The sequence below is a fragment of the Miniopterus schreibersii genome, assembly GCF_964146895.1.
Source record: "Miniopterus schreibersii genome assembly, chromosome: 1".
In the NCBI taxonomy this organism is placed as follows: Eukaryota; Metazoa; Chordata; class Mammalia; order Chiroptera; family Miniopteridae; genus Miniopterus; species Miniopterus schreibersii.
In genome coordinates this window covers 2071575-2090509 of record NC_138101.1, presented here as the reverse complement: position 1 = coordinate 2090509, position 18935 = coordinate 2071575, and the positions used below count along the sequence as shown (strand labels likewise).

At 60.5% G+C, this 18935-nt stretch overlaps 1 protein-coding gene across 2 annotated transcripts in view; it reads left to right on the top strand.

Annotated features, from left to right (window-relative positions):
• Positions 1-11593: 11593 nt before the first annotated feature.
• HTRA3 (HtrA serine peptidase 3) overlaps positions 11594-18935 on the top strand; it is a gene marked incomplete at its 5' end in the record, with an annotated part of 28411 nt that continues 21069 nt past the window's right edge. For both annotated transcript variants that reach the window (XM_081115528.1, XM_081115529.1), the window contains one exon: positions 11594-11978. In XM_081115528.1, coding sequence (XP_080971654.1) covers positions 11594-11978 — 385 coding nt within the window. The remainder of the gene's footprint in view (positions 11979-18935) is intronic.

The following is an 18935-nucleotide window of genomic DNA, read 5'->3' as shown; positions in this document are numbered from 1 at the left end:
GCTAAACAATGTTTTTTAAAATGAAAATACTGCAAGATCTGTCAGTCCAATCTTTACATAATATACACACACTCTCACACTCTCACACACTCTCTCACACACTCACACAGTCACTCACACACTCACAGTCACTCACACACTCACAGTCACTCACACACCGAGACCCAGGCTGAGGACAGAAACGCGGACATCAGTGAGGACCCACCCTGACTGTTGGGATCGGGGTCAGGAGTCATATCCTGTGGCTGCTGAAACAAATTACTGCAAACTCGGTGACTTAGAGCAACAGAAATTTGTTCTCTCAGCGTCTCGGAGGCCAGCAGTCTGAGCTCAAGGTGTCAGCAGGGCCACCTCCCTCTGGAGGCCCCAGGGAGGGTCCCTCCAGAGGCCCCGGGGAGGGTCCCCCACCCGCCTCTCCCGGCTCCTGGCAGCTCCAGATGTCGCTGGGCTTGTGGCCGCCTCGCCCGTCTCTGCCTCTCACGTGGTCTCCTCCGCCTGGTCCTTTGTGTCTCATGGGGCACTGTCATAGGTTCAGAGCCTCCCAGCTAATCCCGGACGGTCTCGTGTTGACGTCCTTAACTTCCTCACATCTACCTGCAAAGACCCTTGTCCACAGAAGGCCACATGCTCAGGCCTCTGGGTGCTAGGATGGGGACACACCTTTTTCTGGGCCACCATTTGTCCTAATGTGGGGTGACATTTTAAACATATGTTTTTATTGATTTGAGAGAGAGAGGAAGGGAGAGGGAGAGAGAGAAACATCGATGAGAGAGAAACATCGATCGGTTGCCTCCCGCATGCACCCGGCCTGGGGACTGAACCCACCACCTGGGCATGTGCCCTGACCAGGACTGGAGCCGTCCACCCTTGAGTTCACGGGGTGACGCTCAACCAACTGAGCGTGCCGACCAGGGTGGAGTGACTTTTTAAAAAGTTTTTTGTATACTCTTTCCTACCCTCTAAATGATCCTCAATGATATTTTGTTATTAGACACAGACAGTAATAATAATTTTGCTAACAATGAACAGGTTGTATGAAAGTAAGAGTTACTTTTCCCAACTTGAGAGCCAGAAAGGGAGAGAGAGTTGACAAGGCTGGTGACAGCCAGAGCCCCCTGGGTGTGGGGAAGTCCCCGCACCCTCCCCTCCTGACCAGGGCGGGACACTGCCTGAGTGAGTGGCTGTGTCAGCAGGTCCGGGGACATCATCACACAGGCGTTTCCTGGGCCAGCTGGGGGATCCTGGGCTCTGAGAGGATGGGGACTGGGGGTGGGGACAGGTGATGCAGGACCTCGGGGAGCAGCAGACAGGTGGCATGACTGCTGTTAGGTGAGCACGTCTGGGTGGCACTGTGCCGAGTGCCCTGTGGTCATTTGCGACCCCTTGGGTGAGGTCAGCAGCATCACCCCCACCGTGAAGGCGAGGAGACGGTGCCTCGCATGGTCGGATCCTTCCCTTGGGGCTCAGGCTGGCGAGTGGCAGAGCTGTGACCTAGACTGGGAGCCTGGCCTCAAGGCGCTTTCAGCACAGACTCTGGCTGGACGCAGACTGAAACCATGTTCCTTTGCCTGTCCTGGTGCACACAGTGGTGCTCAATACATGTTCCTGGACCCTGCCTCCCTGAGGGCAGGGCTCATGTCGAATTCATTCCTGCAGACCCCTCGGGCTGGTGACTGCAGGGGCGGGCAGGGGTGTGCCCGGGAGGCAGAGTGGGGGCCCCAGTCCACGCCGTGCCCCCAGGCACTGTTCACTGGGTCTGCGATTTGAGCACACTTCATGCCCGCCCTGGCCTCAGTTTCCCCACCTGTACAATAGAGGCAGATGCTCTCTTAGTCCCTGCCATGCTCTGCTCCCCTGGGGATAACCGGAAAAGCAAGTTGTCTCCCCCGGGGCCCAACCTTCGGGGAGCCGAGGTCAGCACTACCCGCAGGATCCCAGGCCCATGCAGGAGACCGCAAGCGCCCCCCTGTCCACTCCCCTTCCTCCCAGAAAGAATCCCGGGACCGCAAGTCTGGGAAGAGCTTTCATCCTGTCCTGGGAACGGGCCTCAGGGACCAGGACATCCGCTGGGCCAGACAGTGACTGCAGCTGGACATGGACACACACCAGGCAGCGCAACACCTACACATGTGTGCACGCACACACCACACACACCACACATAGTGCACACGTGTGTGCATGCACTCACCACACACACCACACATAGTGCACATGCATGTGTATGCACACACCACACAGGTGTGCGTGCACACACCACACACAATGTACACATGTGCTCACATACACCACACAATGCACACACCATACAGTGCGTACACGTGTGTATGCACTTGCAGTGCACACACCACACACATGTACACATGCACACTCATGAAAGCACATACACATACACAAGGCTCTAAAATCACTATAAAAGTTATACCCTTGAAACACGTTAATATACAGAGGGCCCCACGGGGAGCCCTGCACACACCTCAGGATGGGGGTGGGGAGGGGCATGCCTCATGGGTGAGGTCACCCAGACAGGGCCAGAGCAGGAGGGGAAGTGCTGTGTCTGCACAAAGCCACCCCGAAGGCCGGGCCGGGTGACAGTCGGGTGTCTCTGCCCAGCACAGGAAAATTCCGGGGCCCGGCCGTGGCCGGGCGGGAACAGGCCGCGGGCTCTTTCACGTGCCCTCCGCCGTCGCCCGCGCAGGGCTTCCATCCCAGCGTCGCCCGGAGCACGAGGGTGAGAGGGGCATCGGGTCTGCTGCTCAAAGTGCCACGAGGGGGCGGAGCCTGATGCTGGGCACCGCTGGGGACACAGGCCTGTGGGGCCACTGTCCTTCCCTAGCTCTGGCCTCGTCCTCTACCCACACAGTGTCCACCCTTCAAGGACAGTCGGCTCCCTCCCCAGGCCCCCATCAGGCTTGGAATCAAGTGCGAGCTCCTCCCCAGGCCTGGCACCCGAGGCCGAGCCCATGCTCCAGCCCCAGCTCGCCCGCCTGCCCCACCCACACTGCAGCCAGGGGACCCTCAGCGGTGCAAGGCGCTTATTTCTGGGGTTTGGTGGGAAGGAAACTTGCGTTTCTAATTAATAAAATAGAAAAGCAAACAACAATAACAAATGATTCTGTTTATGTGAAATGGCCAGAACGGGCCAATCTGGAGAGGCAGAAATAGGTTCCTGGTTGCCAGGGCTGGGAGAAGGGGACCTGGGACCTGGGGCCTGGGGAGTGGCAGCCAGTGGGCCCAGGACATCTTTTGGGAGATGAGGAAAATGCCCTAAAATTAACTATAGTTGACAGCTGCACAACTCTGAATATACTGACAATTACTGAGCCACACACTGTCACAGGGCGACTTGTGTGACGTGTGAATTATATTCTAACAAAGCTGCTGTGTTTTTCAAATCAACGTGACCGGTGTGTCGGAAACTGAGGTTTCAGAGGTGGGGCCGTTCCTGGTGAGACAAGAGCGGGGGTGTGAAGCGGGGACGGAGGTGGGATGGGGGTGAAGGCTGTGGTGGGGAGCACCGGGAGCAGGCCCCGGGTCAGGATGGCCCCCCCGAGGAGCCTGGGGCTTGGGAAGGAGGGAGAGGGTGGGGCTGGTGGGGGGCGTGGGTGAGAGTTAAAGAGGTGACAGGTGGGTGGAGGCTCGTATGTTTAAGATAGAGGCCGCTGTCCACAGGATGGGGGGCCTGGGGCGCATTTAGTCCCCAGGCCCTCGGGGGAGGGTGGCATACAGGCTGAGGGGCTGTGAGGGGCCCGTTTTCCCGTCCGGTCAGCTGGTCCCCTGGCAGCAGCTGAGAGACACACTGCACAAGAGGGCAGCAGCCAAGTGTGCCCATTAGAAGGAGGAGCCTGAGGGTCAGAGCGGTGGAGGGGCCCTGACAGACACACATCAGGGCGTGACAGAGCCTGAACACCTGGGTTTGGATCTGGCTGCATCCTGGAGACAGTCACACTGTGTGCTCCCTCCCAGAGCCCCGGCCCCGGCCACGCCCAGGCCCCCGCTTCCCTGACAGGTGCCGCCCAGAGTGCCCCATGGCCCCCCCAGTTCCAGATGTTTAGTGTGACCAGGCTCTGGGCTCCAGGGCACATGCAGTGCCCAGGGAGGGGCCTCCTGGGCAGAGGGAAATGCACAGGCTCTGGAGTGAGTCAGAACCAAGTTCGAGTTCCAATCTCAGCTGTGTGGTCCTGGGTGAACCCTTTCCCTTCTCGTAGTCTCAGGTCCTCACCTGTAAAATGGGGACTCTGTAGTGTGGGCACAAAGGAGACAGTGCTCGGCACATAGTAGGCACTCTGTAAGTGGTAGGTTATAATCCCCACCACTCCCAGCTGACCTCCCCTGATGAGTCTGTTTATCGTCAGGGTCTGGCTGGGCACCGCCCCGTACACCAGTCTAAGTTGCAAGTAACCACGGGAACCCCAAATCAAGCTGACTTCATGATGACAGGGGATGTACCGGCTCGATTAACTGATAGCTGAGAAGGAACAGCTTCAGGAACAGCATGATCCAGGCTCAGGACCAGCCTGCTTTCTCTCCTCTCAGTTCCACTCCTCAGGTGCCTCCATTTCAAGTCAGACTCTACCCTTAGGGTCATCAGGGGGCTGCCAGCCACAGCTTTGCCCGGTTCCACGCTCAGGGAGAGTCTGGTCAAGAGAAGGAAACAGCTGGGCAAAGGGCTCCTTACATGGAGTTGGCTCTCATTGGTTAAAGGGCGCCCCCCAAACCAATCATTGAGGAATGGGGGCAGGATATGCTGATGGACTCGGCCAATCAGGGTTTACCTTTGACTGGCGCTTGGTCCAGTCCCACCTGAATTTCATGATCAAGGACAGGAAACTAGGCCCCTGTTGATGGGAGAGTGGGGAGCATTTCCAAAAAGGTATCCAGAGCTTGATACTGCCTCAGGGTGGGCACGGGGGGGGGGGGGGGCGGTGCTCAGGGGCGTCTGCCCAGGGGGCTCTGCCCCAGGTCCAGGCTGAGAGGGGTAATGTGGGTGAGGGCTGCCAACAGACGGAGGTGGGGGGGGGGCGGTCTCCTGTCCCTGAAGGTGTGCAAGCATCTGGCAGACACTTGGTGGGGCCTATAGCCTCCGGGGGGGGGGGGCGCTTCTGGCCAGAACATCTCATCTTTGTGACCACGTGACCCCAGCCTTCGCTATTCCCACCCCACAAACAGGGCTGGCTGTGTGACCTTGGACAAGTCACTTCCCCTCTCTGAGCCTAGGCGTTTGTCCCTGTGACATGGGGATGGAGGAAGCTCCTTCACAGGACCACTCGGGGATTGTACCGTACCTGGGTGCAGTCGTGTCCCATTAACAGCGTTTCAGCTTTGAGGGGAGCCCCAGAGTGCCATAGGCGGCCTCCTCGCTCTCAGTTCTGAAGGGCTACCTACTTGGCTCTTCTTCAGCCCAGCAGGCACCTGGGACTCTGGGACACAGCTCAGGGCCCCTCCCTGCAGACCCCAGCCCATCACTCCTGCCAAGCCTGCCATTCCTGACACCCTGGGTGGCCAGAGTGCTGTCAGGAATCCACCCTCCAGCTCTGGAAAGGATGGAGAGGGCCCCCAGAGGCTGAGAGACTGGTGGCCCTCAGAGGGCAGACAGAGGCCAAGCAGCTCCCAGGACAGCGACACAGTCAGCAGGTGGGTGGGGCTGGCCGCCTGGCTGGAGATGGGAGAGGCCGCTCTGGTCCAGGAGAAGGTTCTGGTCCAACCCCTGTGGGGGCTGGGGTGGGTGGGGGTGGTTTCCAAGAAGAGTTTGGGCTGCACTCACTCAAAACTAAGGGCTGTTGTTTTATGAGAAAGGAAAACGGCCCACCCCTTCTCGGCCCGCCGAGTGGCCCTGACTACATCACCTTAGTCAGCGGGGCCCCTCCAGGCCGCCCCTGCCCGCGGCGCCTCCCGGCCTCCTATCTTGTCAGCCCTCCTGGTCTGAGCCTCAGCGTCGGCTGCTTCCAAAGCAGCTTCTGTACTCAAGGCATGAGTGCCCCCGCCTGGGCTCCAGTCCCAACTCTGTGGCCCCCTCGCTGTGTGAGCCTGGGCGAGTTACTGAACCTCTCTGGGCCTTCTTTCTTCTTAGTGCAATGGGCACATGGGTCACTCTGCCTCCTCCAAGGGTGTGTGTGGTCACAATTAGACATTTGGTTTTTGCCTGTTACATAGTAGAGGCTCAATCAATGGGACCTACAGTTATCAATTAGCCCACCTCCCCTTCTAGGCCTCAGTTTTCCCGTCTATAAAAGGGACATGGAACAGAAGAAAGTATGGTGCTGGAGAAAGAGCGTGAACTTTGGGATCACATTAGCTGTTCTCTTATCCTGGGTCCACTCTCTAACAGCTCAGGGGCCTTGGGAAGTCATGAAACTCCCCTAGTCCAGTGTCTGTGCCCAGGAGGTGGCATAGCCCCACCCCGTGATGCTGCTCCCAGAACCTAAGGAAATGCCCAGAAAAGGCAGGGGGCGGCCAGCAGGCAGGGTAGCCGGGCGCCTCCTCCTCTCCAGGCCACTGTGCCCTCCACCTGCCCGCTGCCTCCCTGACGTGGTCCCTCCGCCCCTGAGTTCACCACACCCTCGCTCAGCCCTCACCACCTTCTGTTCTCTGTGCTGCAAACGAACGGCCACCGAGCCAGCGGCTGCGAACAACACACCTATTGTCTCCCAGTTCCCGCGGGTCAAGGCCAGCCCATGTTAACGGGCCTGGCACAGGGGCTCCGGGTGTAGGGTTTGGCAGAACTCGTTTCCTTTCGGTGGTAAGACTGAAGACCTGTTTTCTTTTCTTTTTTTAAAAAAAATATGATTTTATTGATTTTTAGAGAGAGAGGGAGAGGGGGAGAGAGAAACATCGATGATAGAGAAACATCATCGATCGGCTGCCTCCTGCATGCCCCCTACTGGGGATCAAGCCCACAACCTGGGCATGTGCCTTGACCTGGAATGAAACCGATGACTTCTTGGAGCATGGGCCGACTCTCAACCACTGAGCCACATTAGCTGGGCTGAGGTCCCATTTTCCTGCAGGCTGTCAGCTGGGGGCCAACCAGTTCCTGGCAGTCGCCCCCAGGTCCTTGCCTCATGGCCCCTGCATGGCCCCTGCACACTTCCAAGCTCTCCAGACATTGAGCCTCGGACTTCAGGAAGGGTCCAGTCCTGGGCTGGGACCTTGGGCATGTCACTCCACCTCTCTGTGCCTGGGCTGCCTCACCTGCAAAGTGGGGGTCGGGACAGCACCTACTTCACAGGGGTCCCAAGAGCAGGGATGCCCGCCAGCTGCTGCTGCACTCACTCACCTTCCCTCTCCTGCAGGCCAGGGCCTGGGCAGGGCAGGGGTAAGGAGGCACGTCCCCTCTCGGCGTGGTGAGCGCCAAGGGGAGGGCTGCAGACAGAGTGTGTCCCAGTCACCACCCCTCCCACCCCGACCCTAAGCCAGGCCCACCCTCTGAGTCATCCGCTAATGTCAGACGATGTGTCTTATCTCAGACCAAGGTGTGGCTGGGGATGGTCTTGAAGGTCCCCGAAGTGAAGCAAGCTGTGACCTCATGAACCCCGGCCTGGAAAGGAGGTCGAAGGGCAGAGCCTGCCCAGAGTTTGGAGAGTGTGACCTGAGGCCCAGGGTGCAGTCCTGTGCTGTCCAGCTCCATGCAGAGGTGGGGGTGCTGCTGGGGGAGGCTTGTTTTCATCACCTGGGCCTCATGTTTCCCTCTCTGCCCTGGCTGCCAGGAGCCTCAGAGAGAAATTTATGGGCACAGACTAAAAGGCAGCATCTTGTGACAAGAATGTGTATTTTTTTAAACGATGCTTTGAAATCTCTACAATCACTTTAAACTGTTCTTGTGAGTCCAGTTATTGTAAACTATTTACCATACAAATTAGACTAAACTACACACAATGGCCTATTATTCGAAATTATGTTGATTTCTGGGATTGAAAGGCTCACTTTCAAGACATTAAAATTGTGCCCTAGCCAGTTTTTCTCAGTGGTTAGAGTGTCGGCCCACAGATGGAAGGGTCCTGGGTTCGATTCTAACCAAGGGGGCACGTACCTTGGTTGTAGGCTTGATCTCTGGCCCCTGGTCGGAGCATGTGCAGGAGGCAACCAACTGATGTTTCTCTTTCTCTCTCTCTCCCCGTTCCGCTCTGAAAAGCAATGGAAAAAATATATCCTTGGGTGAAGATTAAAAAAAAAAAAAAAAAGACATTAAAATTGTTATAATGTAAGTTTGAAAAGAGAGGGAATATTTTTCAATATATATTTTTATTGATTTTAGAGAGGAGGGAGAGGGAGAGAAACATCAATCAGCTGCCTCCTGTATGCTCCTTGCTGGGGATCGAGCCCGAAACCTGGGTATGTGTCCTGACCAGGAATCGAACCCGTGACCTCTGGATGACTGGGATGATTCTCAACCAACTGAGCCACACCAGCCGGGGCAAGAATGTGCCTATTACCCTCCCCTCTGGCTTCCCCCATGTTCCCACCACTCCATTCAGCTCTGCTCTGTTTCTCTCCCCTCCTCTTTAAATGTTCGGGTGGGGACACAGGGGAGTGACTATAAACAGGGGAATGGTAAGTGTGCAGGTGAGACAGGCCTCCCGCACTTGCTGGGGAACGGGCTGGGTCGCATGGGGGAGGGCCGGCACTGTGCCTGGACGCCCAGCAGAAGCCGCGCTCCCGGTGCGCCCTGACGGCAGGAGGATGCCACCTGGCTGGCATCACCTGGGCGCCGCTGGGTTCCCGGCTCCTCGCTGGCAGGAGGCGCAGGCTCTGGGACAGGTGCGGATCCCAGGGTAAGGGGTCCTCTGCGCGGCAGAGGCGAAGCCTGGTTTGCTGAGCCAGAGGCAGGAGGGAGCCGGAGCAGCAGGGGGCGCTGCTCCCTCCTAATCCCGCAGCCGCCCCGATTCTGGAACCCGATTCCCTTTCGAGTGCACAGAACACTCCTGGCCCCCGTCCAGCCCACGCTTGCTGCAGCCTCTGTGAGCCCAGCCACGTGTCCGGGAAGAACAAAGGCGACTCCCGGGGACTGTGCCAGGCCTCCAGCTGGGAAAGGAAAGCTACTATGTGTCCTTTCACTCAGGCCTCAGTTTCCCCATCCGTACGAAGAATACATATCCCCTTTGCAAGGCCGTGGTAAAGAGCAAATGGAGTGACCGTTGGGGGCAGTGTGGGCTGGAGGGAAGAGCTTGGACTTGATGGCAGAAAGACATGGGTCTGAGCCCCAGCCTGCCTCGTGCGGTGGCCTTCACCTTCCAGAACCTTCTTCTAAGGAGTATAGCACCCACCTCCCAGGGGGCATGAATATTGAGTCCAATAATGCACGCAGAGCACCCGGGCAGCCTCAGAGGGCTCTGGTGTGCGGCCCCAGCCAGTCCTGGCCTCTCAGAGACTCAGTTTCCCCATCTGTGCAAGAAAGGTTTAGAAGAAACGTGAGCTCTTGACCCTGCTCGGGCCTCCGCTTTCCTGGGCACTGGAGGATCCAGGCGAGCAAAAGCGTTGCCCTGAGCAACGGGTGTCTTGTTGCACCATGTGCCCCCTCCAGGAGCCGGCTCTGGGTCATCAAGCCCCCCACGGATTCCTGGACCTGTGGGCCAGTCCCTCTGCTCTGCAGGCCTGAGTCTGCCCTGCAGGAGACTCAAACCAGGAGCCTGGCTGGGGGTGCGAGAGGCCTGGCCCAGCCCTGCCTGGAATCCCCACCCCCCAGAATTTAGGGTTATTCCAAAGAAAGGCCTAAGACTCCACACCTTCAAAGCAAAATGCACTTCCAGGTTTTCAATGCTGAAATGCGTGTCCTGTTGCCCTTCATCGAAGGGGAAGCCCGGCCCCCTTCACACCCAGCTACCTGTTCCCCTTCCTCGCCAGGCTCACAGCCACTGCCTCCCGCGTATCCATGGGTACTCACGCCGGGCCTCCAGCACACCTCGGCAAGGCATGCCCCGACCTCCAAGGACCCCGGGGCCCTCAGGGGTAGGAGGCCCACTCCTCCTTCCCCCAGATCCCACCCCCCGCTCCCTCTTCCCCCTCTGAGCAGAGGTTCCTAACGTGCGCCCATAACTTGGATGTGAACAAACATCTTTACTCTCACCAACACCCCGCCTCACACTCAGCACTGCCTTCAGTGGCGAAGAGGTCTGAGCCACGGTGCACCTGTGACCCTGTCACCGAGGGCAGGCACAGGTGTTTTCACACCACACTGTGGTTGCTCAGCGCCTCCAACTGCCTTCTGCTCCCCGCTTGGAAGTCCTGCCGCTATCCCACTGCCGGCCAGGGGTTGTCTTTAACGAAGCCCAGGTGAGCATCGTGGGTTTACTTGTTGTACTAAGTGCACCTCAATTGCATCATTTCCCTGGTACTGCTGTGCAGTTCGTTTCATGCATTTAAACCACATCACCTGAGCCGAGCTCCTCAGACTTCACCAGGAGGCCAAGGAGCTCGGGACAGAAAGGGGGAGGCCCCAGCTCCGGGTGTGTGTACCCATCTTCTCAGCTGAATGAGGGTCTGCTCTGACTGACTTTTGCCTCTGGAGCCTTTGAGCAGGAGGTGAGCAGGTGGTGGCCAGCTCCTGGTCTGTCCTCCGCCAGCCCTGGTTCCCGTCACCGCGTCCAAACCCTACTCCCCTTCCACGGGGTTGTGCCCTCTCCTCTCGCCCCACAGCCCTCATCACAGTGGCTTCACATCCCTGTCACCAGGCTGGGGCCCTCCAGGGCAGGGCACTGGGCCTGAAGTGGCCCTTCAGAGACTTCGGAATAATAAGGGCAATGGAACAGCTCCCAGTTCTCGCGGGCTGTGTGCCAGGCATAAAGCACTAGCCAACATGCACCCCACCATCTGCTCCGTGGGGCTCCCCACAGTCCTATGAGACGGCCCGGAGGCCCGGAGCTGTGGACCCTGACGGACCAGAGCCTGGGAGAGCAACTCCTCCGGGCTCAAAAGACCCAGGGAGTCAGGACACAGGGCAGGAGCTTCCCGAGGGTTTGTCCCTGATGGAGGTGGGGGCCAGAGGCACATCCCTCCAGCCACTGAGGTGCGTGTCCTGGCCCCGTGCTGAGGAGGCCTGGGGGGCAGGGGGAGGAGCTGAAGGGTCTGTGCAAGGGGAGGGGGAGCCGCTCAGGTCCCTGGAGCCCTGGGCATGGGCATGTCCTTGGCAGGGACTTCGGGGCGCCTGAGACCCGCACCATGGTGGCTCCCGCTGCCCAGGGCTCGCACCCCTCCAGGCCACCAGCATGCCCATCGCAGGGGTTCCCATCAGGCAGGCCCGGTCCTGCCGCCGCTGGGTGGGTCCAGGCGGGGAAGGCCGGGCGGGGGCCAGCTGGGGCTGGGGCGGGGCCGGCGGAGAGGCCCGGCCGCCCCTTCCAGCGGGGGCGGGCCGGCCTGGCCTTTAAATGCGGTCGGGCCGGCCGCCCGCGGACTGTCGGCCCAGAGGGACGGGCGCCTGTGCTGTCCTCAGGCCCGGTCATGCCCCTGCGGTCCCGGCACCCGCCCGCCTGAGCCGCCGGCGCACGTGGCCGCGCGCCCGTCCCCGAACCCGCCGCCGGCGCCCCGCTGCCCCCGCGCCCCGCGCCCCCGCGCCCCGCTGCCCCCGCGCCCCGCTGCCCCCGCGCCCCCGCGCCCCGGCGCCATGCGGGCGCGCGCGCTGCTCCTGGCCGCCCTGGCCGCGCTGGCCGCCGCCCGCGAGCCCCCGGCCGCCCCGTGCCCCGCGCGCTGCGACGTGTCGCGGTGCCCGAGCCCGCGCTGCCCCGGCGGCTACGTGCCCGACCTGTGCAACTGCTGCCTGGTGTGCGCGGCGGGCGAGGGCGAGCCCTGCGGCAGCGCCCTGGACGCGCCGTGCGGCGAGAGCCTGGAGTGCGCGCGCGGCCTGTGCCGCTGCCGCGGGGCGCACGCCGTCTGCGGCACCGACGGGCACACCTACGCCAACGTGTGCGCGCTGCAGGCCGCCAGCCGGCGCGCGCTGCAGCTCTCGGGCGCGCCCGTGCGCCAGCTGCAGAAGGGGGCCTGCCCATTGGGTAAGTGCTCGGGGCTGGGGCAGACGGGCGGGGGCGGGGGGGGGGAAGGAGGGGGTGCGGAGTCTTCTCCTGGGGAAACTGAGGCCCAGAGCTAGGGAGGGGCCTCAACGTCCACAGCCCCTGGTCACCACTGGAAGGCCCCTTGGAAATCATCGAGCCAGCCCTCTGGTTTTCCAGGTGGGGAAACTGAGGCCCAGAGAGGTTAAACTGCCAAGGTCAGGGAAATAAGAAGTGACCCCCGCTGCTCTCCTGACCCCCGCCTCGGGGCCTCCCCTCCTCTTGTATCTCATTTCCCACGGCTGGCGGATCCCTGCTGTCAGGGAGTCGGGTGCAAAGTCGTCTCTTCTGGCCTTAAATCTGAAGTCTGGTGCCTCTTGAGCCACGTTCAGTGTTTTGTTTCTTTTTAGCTGCACTTAAAATGCGTGTCTAGAGAGGGCCGCTTGGGAATGGTGAGCGAGCCCGTGGGTCTGGACTGCGTGGGGTTCGCTCGGTGGGGCTCTGTGAGGAGAGGCTGGGGTAGGGGATTTCTCAGGCCCTTCAAACCCCAGAACAGCCTCCCCTGACCTGGGCTTGGCCCTGGATTGCTTCTTGCCACGCGAGTTGACCCTGTGCATGGAAGAAAATGCTAGAAAGTCCCGCTGTCCCCCTTATTTGTTTAGGGCACCGCTTAGAAAGGCGGGCTCCAGTGGCAGTGGGTAAACAGGTACTCACAGGTGCCCTATGTTGGGCCCTGAGTTCAGGGATCAGGCCTGTGTGGGCCCTCAGCCTGGGGCTTGAGGAGGAGACCACCACGAGCAAGGCTGCCTCGGTGCCAGGGAGCCTTCAGGGATGAGGGACACCTCAGCTGAGGACATGCCCTCCAAGTAGCCAGAGGGAGAGGCTGTCTGGGAAGAGGGGACCCCGTGAACCAGCTGGGGGAGGTTGGCTGTGTGTGCTGAGCGCGTGGGGAGGGCAAATAATCCCGGGCAGCTGGTGCGTAGGGGATGTGTGTTGTGCATGTGCGCGTGTTGTGTTTGCATATGTGCATGTGTGTGCCTTTGTATGTGCATGAGTGTGTGTGTGTATGCCCGTGTGTGACACCCAGCTGGGCAGGCTGGCAGGGATGGGATGACCAGTGGCCACAGCATCGTGCCGACAGCTTAGACTTCATCCCATAGGCCAGGCTTCCCCAAATGTCTGGTATCGTGAAAATAAGGTTCCCAAGGCCCAAAAAGTTTGGGAATGTGAACACTGTCCCTGCAGTGGGACAGTGCGGAACCACTCCAGGGTTCCAGGGTGCCCAGTCTGGGAAGCATCAACCGAGATTAACTGGGATTGTTTGGAGAGTCATTGCAGGGCACTAAGGCAGCGAGGGTGATGTGCCAGATGGGTTTAGGTGGTGCCCAGGTCAGGGGGTGAGAGCATGGTGACCCTGGATATCTCAGAGATGGGTGCTGCCATTTAATGGGTGCCCGCTGCCCCCTCGTGGGTGGCCTGTCTGCTCTGGGGCTTGTTACTGGCAGGCTCACCTGAGGCTGTGCTGACGGATCCAAGAGGTGGAGGCCTCAGGGTGGGCGCCTGCCCACGGCAGCTTGGTTGTGTCCATGAGGGCCCCTCCCACACCCTGAGCCCCCATGCGGTGGACACTATTAAAGTAAGAGTCCAGGGCCCGGGCGGGCGGGGAGTTGAGGTGGTCTCGCATTTTGAAGGCATCATTCTTGACTGGCTGTGTCTACATTTGTGAAGCCCCTTCTCTGTGTGTCAGGCTGGCCCTGGGCTGGTGACAAGGGCACCTCAATGAGGCAGACCCTGTCTGTGCCCTCGGGAAACTTAGAGGGCGGGGAAGACACATGGGAAGGTGGCAAGAGGGAGCTAACCGGATGACCACAGACAGGTCCGGAGGTGGCTCAGTGGGGACATGAGAAGCAGGGTCACCCCGGGGTGCCTCCTACTCAGTAACGGCCTTAGACACATTCCTTAGACGCAGCTTCCTTGTCTGTAAAGTGGGGTGACCGCAGCACGCACGGGGGACTCTGCTTCAGCAGGCGTTAGGTATTCGTGCACTAGTGCTCCTGTGACCACCGCTGCATCCGCCAGCTGTTTCACCTGCACGGTCAGGGGTGCTCCTGTGCTGAGCTGTGGGAGGTGAGTGGGGGCTCCAGACAGAGGGTGGGAGGAGGGACAGTGGCAAAGCTGAGGCCGACGGTCTCGCTGGGGCCAGAGAGCGAGGGGAGGCCTCGCCGCAGGGGGCCTGACAGGTCCAGGGGCCTGTGAGCGCCGACGGGCGCCACCTCTCAGGTTTCCCTGGAGTCCTCGCGGCCAGGTCTCTCGCCGGCCTTGTCTCACTTGCCTCCGAGACTGGTCCTTCCTATGCCATAGACATGCCCACGGAGTCAGGGAGAGGGTGAGTGACTCAACTTGTCTGGGGTCAGTGGGACAGGAAGTGACCAAGCCAGGCCTGGCTTCCGGTCTGGCAGGCTTTGAAATCCACACTGCCCGGGGTCCCGGGCTTCCTTCTGCAGCTGGGGGACAGTGGGGTCCTGAGGCCCAGAGTCAGGGTCGGGCCTGGGTCTGTAGCTCCATTCTGCTTGGCTTCCACAGAGGGTCACCGGGAGTGTCCCCCTCCCTGCCCTCTGAGGGCCTGGCTAGGGGTTGCCGGGTGAGGCTCCGCCCATCCCTAGCTTTTCCGCACCAAAACCCTGCCAGCTCTGTCCTCACCCAGCCTGTCCTCAAACAGCTAGGTGCTGGTGACTCAGGTCCTGTCTCCAGCCCCTGTGTCTCTTCTGAGCTGGAGTCCTATGTCCCAACTGGCCATGTCCTCAACCACGAGGACTCACCCTCTCCCTGACTCCGTGGGCATGTCTATGGCATAGGAAGGACCAGTCTCTGAGGCAAAGGCAAGGAGCCTTTGTCACCTTTGCTCCTCCGCTTGGCACTCGGCTCGCATCCACGATGAGTCTTTAGCTCGACCTTGAACACCCCCCAGCCCGCCATCCCTCCTACTTTCCCTGGCAACACTGGCCTCCACCTTCATCCCCACCTCCTCCTGCCCCCTCTAATCACTTCTGCACACAGCATCCGGGATAACCTTGCTGAACGTGCCTCACCCGTCACCAGCAGGACCCCCTCGACAGCTCCCCAACACTTACCCTGACGCACAAGTGCCCGTGCCACCGGGCCCCTCCCACCCTGAATGTTGTCTCATCCCCGGTGCTCCAGCCAGGCTGGGTCCTTCCCACCTCAGGACCCTTGCACATGCTGTGCCCGCTGCCCCAAATTCCCATTCCTTCACCCTCACGGGGCCCCCGGGCTGCCTTCCCTGACCACGGTGCCTAGTAACCCCATGAGTGCACCCTGGGGTCCTCTCTAGACCCTCACACCACCTTTTTTATTTTAATCTTCATCCCAGAATATTTTTTTCATTGCTTTTCAGAGAGAGTGGAGGGGAGAGAGAGACACACCGATTGGTTGCCTCCCACACGAGCCCCAACTGGGGCCGGGGATCAAGCCTGCAGCTGAGTTACGGTGCCCGTGGCTGGAATTGAATCCAGGACCCTTTAGTTCGAGAGCTGACACTCTAACCAATGAGCCAAAACAGCCAGGGCCCTCACGCCACCTTTTGACAGTGTTTTCTCTCCCTCTTCACCAGACTGAGCCTCCCAGGGGAGGGGCCTGGTCTGTTTATTGCCTGCTGTGCCTGGCGCACAGTAGGTGCTGTGGGCCGCCGTGTGATGTGTGAATCTCCTACAACCCTTTCCACCACCCTCGCACACCCCCAGTGGCAGGGGGCTCACCACTTCTCGGGGGAGACAGCGCTGCTGCGCGGCGTGGATGCAGAGCTCTGGAATGGGACAGTAAAAACGGGACGAAGGTGTTCAGAGGGTCTGCATGGGAAGAGCTTCCAGGTCCACCCCAGAGCCTGCGACACCGCAGCTGCTCCGCCTCAGCTGCAGACCGACAGGCCCGTGGGCGCGCAGCGCGTGCGGGACGCAGAGCCCCGGGCCGTTTACAACGTGGCATTTAATAGTCAGCGTTTATTGTGCAACCCGGAGCAGGTTCCTACCACGGCTGAGCTTTATTTACTTAGAGATTGGGTTGGCTTTTGATTTTTAATCCTCTTAGCAAATCGGGCGAGATGACGCCTCCCCTGCTCCTCTCCCTCCCCGCCCAGCAGCAGGGCCGAGCTGCAGCCTCTGGCCCTTGCTGCGCTGCCGGCGCCAGGGCCACTGGGCGCCAGGAGTCCAGCCAGAGAGCAGCCGAAGGCCCGGGGCGCTGCGCAGCTGCCCCCCAGCCAGGGCTCGGCCGAGGAAGCACCCTCACCCTCTGCTTTCCCTTTGGGCTCCACACGCCGGCCTGGAGGTGCAGCTGGGATCCCGAGGCACCCCCCGGGGTCGGCCTGCCCCTGCACCTCTGCATGAGACTCAGCTCTCCCTTCCTCCGAAAGCCCAGCCGTGGCTCCCATGGCCTTGGGGACCAAGCAGACTTCGGATGCCGCCTACAGGCGTGGTGCGCTCTGGCCTCTGCTTCCTGCCCACTGTCACCACCCCTAGCAGATCCCCGAGGAACCCCCAACCCCATGTTGTGAGGAACAGATGACAACCCAGCTGAACGATAAATCAGGGAGGGCTCCTGGAGGAGGTGGCATCTAGCAAGCATGGAGGGGTGGGCACAAAGACCCTGTGCAGAGGAGCATGGTGGGAAATGCTGAGTGTAGGTGGGTGCAGATGGAGGAGCTCTAAGGGTGACCCATCTTTCAGGCGGGGTGGGGGCCAAGGAAGGTTTGTGGATAACAGGTGTATACGATGGATACACCAGCAGTCAGATGCCAGTGCCCTGCGTGGGGGGAGGGGGCAGGCTCCGGGGACAGTAGGACCTCAGGACTGACGGGGGTGGAGGTAGGGGGCAGTGCCAGGGCAGGTGGATGGGGTGCCCTGGAGGAGCTGATTGGAGAGGCGTGGTGATGAGTTCAGGTCAGGTCCTGGCTCGGGCTCTGGTATGGAGGGTGTCCAGTGGAAGGCTGGGCTTCGCGATGAGTGCCCGGCAGTGTGTGGCTGTCTGTGGTCAGTGGCCGTGTCGCTGTGTGTGTGTCATCGGAAGGGTATGGCTCATCACCTCGCCAGCCTGGCGGGGAACCCTCCGTGGCCTCTGAAGCCCCTGCAGCCCCACCCCACCCGGCCCAAAGCCAGTTCCCCATCCTCGCCTCCAAATCCATGTGTGAGGAGCCTGGAGGAGACACCCAGCCCCTTGGGGCTGAGCAGAGCTGCCCTGACACAGCCAGACTGAGCGTCATGCTGGGTGAGCTGGAACCTGAGGGTGCCCAGCTCCACCCCTGGTTTTGTGTGCTCTGCCTGACATGCGCCCGCTGCTGTCCACCAGCTCATACCAGCTACTGGGAGCTCTGGGGAAACTGAGGCCAAGCAGAGGGTCCCTTGGCCTCTCGGAGGCCTGGGTTCCTGCAGACTAGGCAAAGGAGTGGGCGGGCAGCCAGCTGAGCGAACCCCTGGGTCCTGCCGGAGGGAGAGAAGCCACCAGGATTTACCAGGGTCCAGGGCACCCTGGTGCCAGTTCTCCTGGCTCATGAAGCCTTATGTACACATTGTGTCGGTATTTTAGCAGGGCCCTTTCTAAGAATAAACTCAGCGAGGTGCAGCGAGCTGCCCTGGGTCCCCCCGATTCCTGTCTGGGACTCCACACACCAGGCAGGCCTCCAGCAGCTGAGAAAGTGGCCTCCTGCTAGGTTTAGGTGAGAGTTTTGAGCAATCCGGTAAGAGAATAAAACCAGAGACCCCCTCGTCCTCCGTGCAGCAAGGCTGTGGCCAGGATGTGGATGTGTGTCCCCTGAAACAAACACCGGGTGTGCTGCAGGGGGGCAGGTGGTGCTGGAACTGTGAGGTGCACAGCCTGCCCTACTGTGTGCTTACTCCCGCGGCACCCCACGGGCAGGGCCAGGACTGAGACCCAGTTCCGTTCCCCACGTCAGCTGCTCAGGGTCGAATCCAGCTCCACCGCTTTCATGGAAGGACCCTGCTGGTCTCCTAATTTCTCTGCCCTTAGTTTTATCATCTGTGAAATGGGGACAGCAGTGGTACCCTCCTCACTGGCTCCTTGGACGGTCAATGAGGAAATGAGTTAAGAGTGCTTTGCACGGCGTAAAGGCTCATGCGCGTCCGTGCGAACGAACATGAACGTGACGAGTGGATGTTCTGACATAAATGGGGTTTCTGAGCGTGAAGGAGAGGAGGTCAAGGAAGGAAGGGGCAGTGGAGCAGAGGTGTTTCCAGGGGGAGGGGGAGGGCCTGCCATGTGCCTGAGGGCATTCCACTGGCCTCACCCAAGAATCAATGGATGGGCCAGTCAGGACAGGAGGGCTTCCTGTAGGAGGAGGGTCGGGTGGACCCCACCTTGGCTCCAGTGGCTTGGTGGACCCTGTGTGTGTCCTGGAGCCCTGCCTGCTCTTCAAGGGGTGGGCGGCAGACAAACTTGGATAAAGCACAAACAGGCTGGTGGCAGGCCGCCTCCACGGGGTTGGCTGCAGCCCGATGGAATTCAGAGCCAGAGGAGCCAGGCTGGCCCCGAGCCCAGGACCAGCTGGGCTGAGCTCCCCAGGGGCCCGGCAGCCAGTCACACTGGCCAGGGACCAGCACAGACTGGGGGAAGAGCCTGGGGCAGGGGTCAAGGGACCTGGCTGTGGGCCTTGGGTGGGTCTCGTCTCATGACCTCTGAGCCTTCTTCCTCGCCTGAATAATGGGCTGGCGACGCCTGCCTTGCAGAGCTGCTGTGAGAATTCACTGAAACCATCAATGCCCTACACCCCCGCCCCCAGCCCAGCCGCCAGGGCGTGGCCGGACGGGGAAGCCTGGGTCCCAGGGACAGGAGCCTGGGGCCTGAGGTCCAAGACAGCACCACCGCCTGCCCCCCTCCCAGGCTGCTCTGTGGTGGGATCTAAAGCCACTGTCCTTGGCTGGGGGAGAAGGTTCA